This window comes from Python bivittatus, unplaced genomic scaffold, assembly GCF_059951505.1.
Source record: "Python bivittatus isolate LINGU-HERP-01145 unplaced genomic scaffold, Pbiv_v1 ctg000470_np1212, whole genome shotgun sequence".
In the NCBI taxonomy this organism is placed as follows: domain Eukaryota; kingdom Metazoa; phylum Chordata; class Lepidosauria; order Squamata; family Pythonidae; genus Python; species Python bivittatus.
In genome coordinates this window covers 2,148,493-2,158,044 of record NW_028277065.1, presented here as the reverse complement: position 1 = coordinate 2,158,044, position 9,552 = coordinate 2,148,493, and the positions used below count along the sequence as shown (strand labels likewise).

The 9,552-nt window shown below is 38.8% G+C and overlaps 2 protein-coding genes across 2 annotated transcripts; both read left to right on the top strand.

Annotated features, from left to right (window-relative positions):
• LOC148215584 (olfactory receptor 5V1-like) lies at nucleotides 1-933 on the top strand. The gene has a single exon (XM_088142997.1). The coding sequence runs from the start codon at nucleotides 1-3 to the stop codon at nucleotides 931-933; it is 933 nt and encodes a 310-aa protein (XP_087999123.1).
• Nucleotides 934-5,616: 4,683 nt separating this feature from the next.
• LOC112543313 (olfactory receptor 5BS1-like) lies at nucleotides 5,617-6,537 on the top strand. The gene has a single exon (XM_025177558.2). It carries the CDS (start codon nucleotides 5,617-5,619, stop codon nucleotides 6,535-6,537), a length of 921 nt encoding a protein of 306 aa, XP_025033326.2.
• Nucleotides 6,538-9,552: the final 3,015 nt, after the last annotated feature.

The window sequence follows — 9,552 nt, the reverse complement described above, 5'->3', positions numbered from 1 at the left end:
ATGGAAAATCAGAACACCACAGTGACATCTTTTGCCCTTCTGGGATTTTCATACAGCTTGACAGTCAATATTTTCCTCTTCTTGCTATTTTTCCTTATGTATGCTCTAACCTTATTGGGAAATATGATGATTCTGGTAGTCACAAGTCATCTCCTCAGCCCCATGTACTTTTTTCTAATGCATCTGGCTTTTATTGATATCTGTTTTTCTTCCATCACTGTGCCAAAACTGCTGGTGATTTTCTGGGCAAGACAGAGTATTTCATACCTTGGCTGCTTAACTCAGATATTCTTTGTCTTTCTTACAGGAGGCACTGAAGGTTACCTCCTTGCAGCAATGGCTTATGACCGATATGCTGCCATTTGCAAGCCCCTCCATTATGTTCAAATTATGAACAAAGCATTTTGTAGGTGGCTGGTGGGTGGTGCATGGACGGTTAATTTCGTATGTGCCATGACAAATATATTACCTGCTTTGAAGCTAGATTTCTGTGGGCCAAATTTTATCAAGGATTTCAGCTGTGAATTTCCATCTCTACTTGCACTATCTTGCACAGAAACATCCCCCAATTGGATGGCCTTCCTGATATCTGGTAGTGCTGTTTCTGGTTGTTCATTGATTATCATCCTAGTGTCCTACATCCACATCATCTCAACTATCCTGAAGCTGAACTCAGCAGAAGCAAAAAGGAAAACTTTCTCTACCTGCAGTTCTCATCTTATCGTTGTGGTTTTGTATTACGGCACTGCCTGCTTTAGGAATATGAGGCCCAGCTCAGCCTCATCAATTATTGTGGATGAACTCTTCTCTATTCAATACAAGATTTCAACCCCTATGCTGAACCCCCTTATCTACAGTCTGAAAAACAGGGAAGTGAAGGAAGCCATCAAAAAACTAATGGGCTACAAAGCCTTGATTTCCTGTACTATGTAAAATGCATGCACACACATGTACATGTGTGTATGTACAGTATGCGCACATATATGTGCTTATATTTCTTTCTGTGTGTGTGCTTGTGTGTATCTGTCTCTCTCCCCCCATCAAACTGATCAGTGATCAATGCATTGTTTTGGAAAGGTATTCGGATGCTGTGCAAACTTGTGTGACTCCCTCCCATACGAATCATGATATTGATGATGATGGCGATTATGATATTCACATTAATAACTGCCAGTAGAATTAAATTAAGGTCCACCTACCCACCCACCGACCCACCCATGTGGGCTTTTTGCATTGAGGAATGTGATTTTAACAATGGGACTTTTTAGTCTAGCTGCTGTAATTTGTCACAATCTGCTGTATTCTAGAAGCTCAAGACATCAACTCTCATTGACCAATTAACAGGCTGGATGTGATGGAATCTGTACTCCACTCTGCATAGGAAAGCAAGCATTTAGCTGTGAAGTTGCTGCTGAAGCCTCATCTTGGGTAGGCCTACCAGCCGTTAGTAGCACAGCACCTGCAAGGCTGCCTTGAAGAAGTTGTGTGATTAATCTGACCATGTTGTACTAAGCTCAGATACCTCCAAGGAACAGTCAGGCATGTATCAAAGGTTTCCACCCTCCTGTATGGGTCTGGAAGTTATCTACTCTCCCCTAGTTGACAGTACATCACCAGCAGTGGCTGGCAAAGCAATTGAATGAGTGCACCATTTTTACCAGCGGCTATCTAATGTGGTGAGTTGGGCCAGGGCATTTTCGTCTCCCCCATTGAGATGTTTGTGACATTTACTGCCTTTCCCATGAGGTGGACCTTTGTAGATGCTGAGCTTCCTATGTTCCTAAATTTCAACTTTTCTGGCCATCAAGAAATTGGCCATGCCACCTTAAATCTGTTTATCTCCTCTTGGTAGGTCATAATCCACAGTTTGAGAATCCTTGACAGAAAAGAAATATGCAAAATTATACATGGAGGCTCATTATACTTTCCTTTAAAATTGTTGTGGTTGTTTAACGATATTAAAGATTGCATTTAAATCTGTCCATCATCTCATGTCTTCATGAATTCTGAGTTTCATGAAAAATGTAGAGGCCCTTTGTAGGAGGGTTGCTCTGTTTGTCTGATGTTTTCCCAGAGAAATTCCTTTGATGCCTACATTAGGGTCTTTTTAATGCTGGGTAAAAATCCTTTCATTTCCATTTGCAGAACCGTTTTCATATTTTAGAATTTGTGTGATTTGTTGCTATTTTATTTTATTTTATTTTATTTTATTTTATTTTATTTTATTTTATTTTATTTTATTTTATTTTATTTTATATCATTATGCCAAATTTACTACCTCATTACTGTTCCTCTTGGTTTTATTATTTTTTTTCCTGGTTTCTAATGCTTTTTATGTCTGATATTCATTTATTTATTTGTTAGATTTATAGACTTTTACAGTGATTTGTTTTTTAAAATTCCTTATCTTCCTTTCCAAATGCATTTTTCCAAACAATTAACTTTTGTTTATATTTCTTTATACTACCTTCCAAATACATTAAAAATGTTTAACTTCTTGCATTGGATGGTGCAAAAGCACAGTCAATCAATCAATCAATCAATATTTTAACAATGAAAGACCCAGTTAAGGGATTGTGGCTTAGGTTAGACTTCAGTAGATGACCTCCCATTTCCATATTGCATTAAGGGAAGATACAATCGGCTATCTTTGCTTGGTGTTGTGAATGTAGCTTGCAAGCCACAATGCAGAATAGGACTCACCACTTACATCCTGATGAATGCGACAAGGTATCCCAAATCTGTTCTACTAAATCTTCTTCAAATTGGCTGGCATAACTCTCTGTCACTTCCAATCATTCCCTTGAAATGGTAGATAAATTAGGGTCATTTTTGTTTCCTCTTTGGCAAATAGGATTTACACTTATGCTGCCTTGGTCCATTGATGGTTACTGTGGCTCAGTGAACTTTGGGGACACTATGAGATATACACACTATTCAGTAGTGGATGGAAACTGGAACCATCCTCTATGAAATCCATTTATGACATGGGTGCAAGAGAATTCTTATTGAAGTATTTACTGGGACGTTTCTCAATAAAGACTCAACCTGGTTTATTTGGACTTCATTTTGGGACAGACTTTCTTGAGACATCCTGCAGATTCACATTTGAAACATTTGGAGGCTGATTGGTCATAAATGTAAGTAGTGCTTGACAAGGTCCAGGTAACTTTAACCATTGAGAGGTTCAGCATTAATGTTCCTTGACCTCTCTAAAACTTGCCTATTTAGAATAATGAAGTTTACATTCTCCTCCTCCTCCTCAGCTCAACCGCGGAACTGCCTACCACTTTACTGGGGGGAGGTGGAAAAAAATGAGCTTCAGATCATGAGGAAAACATTACCCGTGCTCCCCATTCAGGTGTGTCCCCAAGGGCCCCTCCCTTGAGGGAGGAAGAGGGATCATCCATTGATCACTACATCCTCCAGCCAGCCCTACCTCACCAGCAGGGATCCAAGTCACTTCCTCATCCTTCCTTCAACACCCACAGCCATTAAGAGATTTAAAATTTCTCCCTTGTTTCCAAAGCAGCCAATTGCCACTCACCCGCTGGGCCTTACCACCAGCCAATTGAGCACAGGGGACAGAGGGAGGTAGGAAAGAGGTTGGAGATATGCACATGATGATCACATGACCTGGGTTGATTATGATGCTGCAGCAACACAGTAGTGCTGAGGCTGCCAGAAATTCCCCAAATTTCAATCCCATGAGAGAAATGGGTCCCCTATGACACACCATTTTGCCCAATTGAAGATTACAAAATGAGTTTTAGTAGTATATAGATATATGTGAAATAAACTTTGTATTTATATATTTTTCTTTTGAAGGTGAGACAGTTTAAAAGATGAAGCGGGGGGGGGGGGGGAAGCCTCTGCAAATCTTCCATAAAGGAAAATCCAGCAGCCTTCCCTTAAATCTTAAACACTGAAATGTATCTAATTTTCTATATTACTCTCATGAAATATAAATATTTCTATAACATTTGGGAAATCTGATATTTTTCCTACAATACTTAGAATACACGGGCGAAAGTTCCATGTCTCTCCTCTGACATGTTTAGCGAAAACAGAGCTGATATAAATTCTGTTATCTGTTATAAATTCTTCAGGATAATAATACTGTTTATCTGCTATAATTTCTGATTTTCATCCTAAGCCAGTTCAATGGTAGAATTTCTATTCATCTTTGTGTATGACATGTATTTTGTATTATCACTGGGAAGTGAATATAAGTGGTTACATAGGTAAATTCTGGCTAGAAAATCCTCCCCAAAAGAAGGAAATTATAATTATAATATCATAATCTAGAAATATTAATATTATATGTAAAATACACTTTGTACTTAGGTATTTTTCTTTTTCAGCGTTACTATTGTTTTCTAGTTGTTGGTTTAAAGGAGGACAACAGAAAAAACATATAAAAATATCGGCAAATCATTCACACCTTTCTTTTTCCCAAGTGTGGATGAGTGAACTCACCACCTGGAGTGAGCAAGTCTTTTTTTCCCTCCTGGGATCCAGACTTTTGGTGATACCTGGGAAAGGGGGTTAAAACAGCCCCACCCTCTCCTTAATTGGAGAGTTTGTGTTATAAAAAGGGAATTGAAAACAAGCATGTGTGTGAGTGTCTCAAGGAAAAGAGCAGAACCTGAAGGGAAAGAGAAACTCCAACCCAAAGGCAAGAACCTCGCAGTGGTCTTCAGACAGCAAGAGAAAAAATCAGTTCTGGGAGCTTCAAGACCATTGAGATGTAGAGGTGAGAGGCGAGGCAGGAAAAAAACTAGAGTCTTGTAGAGTCTGAAAACCCAGGCAAGCCTGCTGTATGCAACACGCCAAGTGCAGAGCTCTACAAACCAACTCCATGAACAGAGGACTGTGAGTGCTGGGCTGGACCTGAGGAGAGAGAGAAGCCCATTTGCAAGTCTATAAAGGAGTTAAAAGGATTTTCACATGCAAATGGACTGAGATCAGCTACAAAAGCTGAAGACCTGGGGGAAAAGGAAAGGTTTAAAGGAGAAATAGTTAAAATAAGAAAAAACAAAGTGTTAACATAAGAATAGGAATAGAGAAATAGGACAAAGAGTAGGAAATGTATAGATAAAATAAGAATAGAAGCACAATAGTAGTAAACTTATATAGAAATAAGAAGATAGTAGAATAAGATAGGAGTTTAGTTTTGTAAAATAAAACAGTTTTGTGTGGGGAAAAACAAAATCAGTCTTTGTGTCTGGGTCCTGTACCACATTAAGAAAATTCCTAACATCAAGTCAGTGGCATATGTAAATCATCCAATTATATTTCCTCTAGATGTTGTTGTTGTTCCCTTGTTTGCCTGTTTGGAAGAATTAGCATCAATGTTCTACCCAAATTCCACTTTGTGATTTACAGCCAAATATTACAGTTAGACTGGTTTGTTTTGTTTTTCAGTACAAATTAGAATTTTTTCCTGGCATTTGACCTACAGCACAACTGTGGGAATCACAATTTTTACTATTTCAAATTTTTCCTCTGCTCCTTCATCCCCACCCCTAGGTGTCCAATGTATTCTTCCTTCTAAATCATGCCAATGACAGCTCATTTTCTCTCCTTTTCTTGAATTATCTAGATCACCTGAGGATGGAAACAGAAAATCGAAGTACCACAGTCACTTCCTTTGTCCTTTGGGGATTTTCGTATAACTTGCCGGTGAATATCTTCCTCTTCTTTGTATTCCTCTTTATTTATGTCCTAACTTTACTGGGAAATGTAGTCATTCTGGTTGTTACAAGTCATCTCTGCAGCCCCATGTACTTTTTTCTGGCTCATCTGGCTTTTCTTGATATCTGTTTTTCCTCTGTCACTGTGCCTAAGCTCTTAGGGATTTTTACTCAAAGGCAGGCTATTTCGTATTCTGGCTGCTTTGCCCAAATGTTCTTTATTCTGCTAACGGGAAGCAATGAAGCTTGCATTCTTGCAGCAATGGCCTATGACCGATATGCTGCCATTTGCAAACCCCTCCATTATGTACAAATTATGAACAAAGCATGTTGTAGATGGCTGGTGGGTGGTGCATGGGCAACAGCTTTTTCACATGCTTTAATAAACACCTTTCCTGCTTTGAACCTGGATTTCTGTGGACCAAATTTCATCAGGGATTTCAGCTGTGAAATTCCATCTGTACTTGCCTTATCTTGCACAGACACACTCTCCAATTGGATAGTATTCCTCATAAGTGGTAGTACCGTTGCCATATCTTCACTAAGTCTGATTCTATTTTCCTACATCCACATCATCTCAACTATCCTGAAGCTGAACTCCACAGAAGCAAAGAGAAAAACTTTCTCTACCTGTAGTGCTCACCTTACTGTTGTGGTTTTGTATTATGGTACTGGATGTTTTAGGTATATGAGGCCCAGTTCAGCCTCCTCAATTTTTGTGGATGAACTCTTCTCCGTTCAGTATAGCATTTCAACACCCATGCTGAACCCCCTTATTTACAGCCTGAAAAACAGGAAAGTAAAGGAAGCCATCAAAAAGTTAATGGGCTACAAACCCTGAATTTCTTGTGTTGGGTATAATGGCTTGATATAAAGCAAATTGAATACTGTGCAGACAGTGACCTGAGAATTAAGTGTCTTCTTTTAGAAAAGTATTCCAAAGCTTGTTGGTTCATATAGATAAACAGATATGGTCAAATCAAAATAAGTCTATTTCATTTGTATAGTTATAATTTAGTAGGCTTCCTTTTATGAACAATCATCATTCAGATAATCTTTTGAAGTCAGATATTTTTAGAACTATTGTCCATGTATCTTCTACTGATGAGTCTCGTTGAGATGGATGCATAATCTAGCAAAGATTCTCAAAGTTTGTGCTTGTATGACATCCTAAAGTAATAAGTGAATTTGTTTGACCATCCCCAAGAATCATGATATTGATGGTGATGGTGATGATGACAATGATGTGAACTGCTGCTGGAATAAAACTTTCTCCATTGTGTAGCGCTATTTGCATGAAGAATTCTGTATGTCACTTGATAAAAAGTGAATATTTATTTTGATGAGACAAATATTTATTAATCTGAACACACACTTTGTTCATTTTATATCATGGAGTCAATCAATCTCACATTAAAGTAATGTAGTTTAGTTTTCCCTCTAAAGAAAGGGGTCTTAATCTTTTTTTTTTTTTTTTTTAATACTGTGAGCTCCTCTGAGGGTCTAGTGATATCTAAGGACCCCAATTATGCTCAACTAAAGTCATCAAAATATTTTTTAAAAAATAACAAAAGTGTAACTGTGAAAGTAAAGTTCTTCTTTTTTTCTCATCCAAGTTCATAGACCCTTTAAAATAAATTCACAGACCGGCACGAGGTTCATTGAGCCTAGGTTAAGGACCCCTGGTCTAAAGACCGTTTGTCCCACTCTATTACACTCCAGAAGCCCAACCCATGATATTGTGTCCCAGTTATATGAGAATGATGGGATCTGAACTTGGAGAAGTTGGAGAAAAGCTGCTTCTGAGGAGTTATTATGATTTTGGTAACTGGCAAGCTTTACTTGCCTGTATCCTGCTGAGCTGAAATTCTTCCAAGGAGATGGAAGATAGAAGGTTGGGCCTTCGAACCTTTAGGCTGGCTCTGAGGGCATGGCCCTACTTGGGTAGGTCCTGTACTTTTCTTCCTTGTCAGCCATAGGTCACATAAAGTGTCAAAAGTACAAAAGTAAAAAAGTGTTTTCTTCCCACTTGTCTTCCCCAGCAGTCAGAAGTGTGCTGTAATGGTACGTGGGAAAGTCCTTGGTAGAATGGGCCAAGAGATGCTGCCTAGGAAATGGTCAAATAAGAGATAGCATAGCCCACATCTGGACAGTGAGCAGGGCAAGAGGCTGAGAAGAGGCCCTCCCTAATTGTAAAAGTGGAACTCCCTCCCAGCCTGGCTGCCTGCCTTTCATCCCTTGTCACAATTCAGAGGCTGAGGTGCCAATTTTACACCTATTTGCACGACATACGAACATCTCATTCAAATTATTTTTTTACTTAGCATGTCATATGATCATGAATGCCACTTAATGTCCTCCTTAATAATAATGATTTTATGCAATGTACACTTTTAAGTGCAGTACAGTCAAAGACATAAAATCAGAAACCAGTATCAAGAAACTAAGGATACAACATAAGACAATGATCCATTTAAATCAATTATCTGATCCAAGCACTGCCAAAGTTTAAATCAATATGGAATATTGCCATTCAAAAGAAAGGTTATTCCAACTTTAATGGTTTTTATTGGGGGGGGGGGTTAGTTTTATCTCAGCTATTCGGATTCTAAATGGAGGAAAGTCAATTCCAAGGAGCAGGAGCTGAATGAGAAAAACCTGGGCAGTTTGTGAGAAAGAAGAAATAGAGGAGAATTGGAAGACGTCAAGGACTTTGCTGTTCTGGATGTGAACTGGAAGGGAAACAGCAGTGTCAGAAACACCACCTTATAAACTGCTACAACAATTCAGATGAGACTGCACCAAGCATGAACTAACTGGTCAGCTATCTTAATAGCTGAAAAGGACGCAGAATAAGAAGATGGAAATTAGTCATTTTTGTGGCCTTATCACTGTAATTATTATGCATAAGAGCTCCCAAATCTCACACTCCTAGAAACATCAGCAGCTGACAATCCTAAAAATGATTTTAAAAAATTTTAAAAGCTAGAATAGGAGACAAGGAAGGGGCAATGGGATGAAAGAGAATAAATAAATGTATGTTTGATTTAAAAATAGTAGGCCCAGACAAGCATTTAAAGCTCATCAACTGTTGTCAAAATTTTAGTCATGTTGGGGTGCTTTGGGTGGGATCTTATGGAAGAGAATTGTAGAAAATTCCTTCCAAAGGCCTCTGGCTCACACCCATAACTCACTCCTTCCAAAACACTTAGAAATATATCACACAGTTTTGTCTGCAGTCCTTTTGGTCACCAGATGGATTCCTGGGCCACTCCACAAAGTTGGGGGCTGAGTTAAAAACACAACCCATCAGAAGTATTTTAAAAACATTGCTTAAAATAACAGAGATCAAGAGGTGCTACAGGAGCATTTTTGCTGCCCTGTTCTGGTTGCAGTTTATTTTGAAAAGAATCTAATTTATTCTTCCATTTCTGTGGGAACAAAATGAATTGCTTTATCTCCATATCCTTTCTGGAACACACAGTGGAAACCCATTCATTGATAGCATCCTTAAACGTATTCTCATAAAGTCCATATTCCACTGACTTGTATATATTAGTTGTTGTTTAGTTGTTAAGTCGTGTCCGACTCTTCGTGACCCCATGAACCATATTGCACCAGGCCTTCCTGTCCTTCACTGCCTCCCTGAGTTTGCTCAGTTTCATGCTCATTGCTTCAGTGATGCTATCTCATCCTCTTCCACCCTCTTCTCCTTTTGCCTTCAATCTTTCCCAGCATCAGGGTCTTCTCCAAAGAGATCTCTCTTCGCATTAGGTGACCAAAGTATCTGAGCTTGAGCTTCATTATCGATCCTTCCAATGAGCAATCAGGGTTGATTTCCTTTAAGATTGACTGG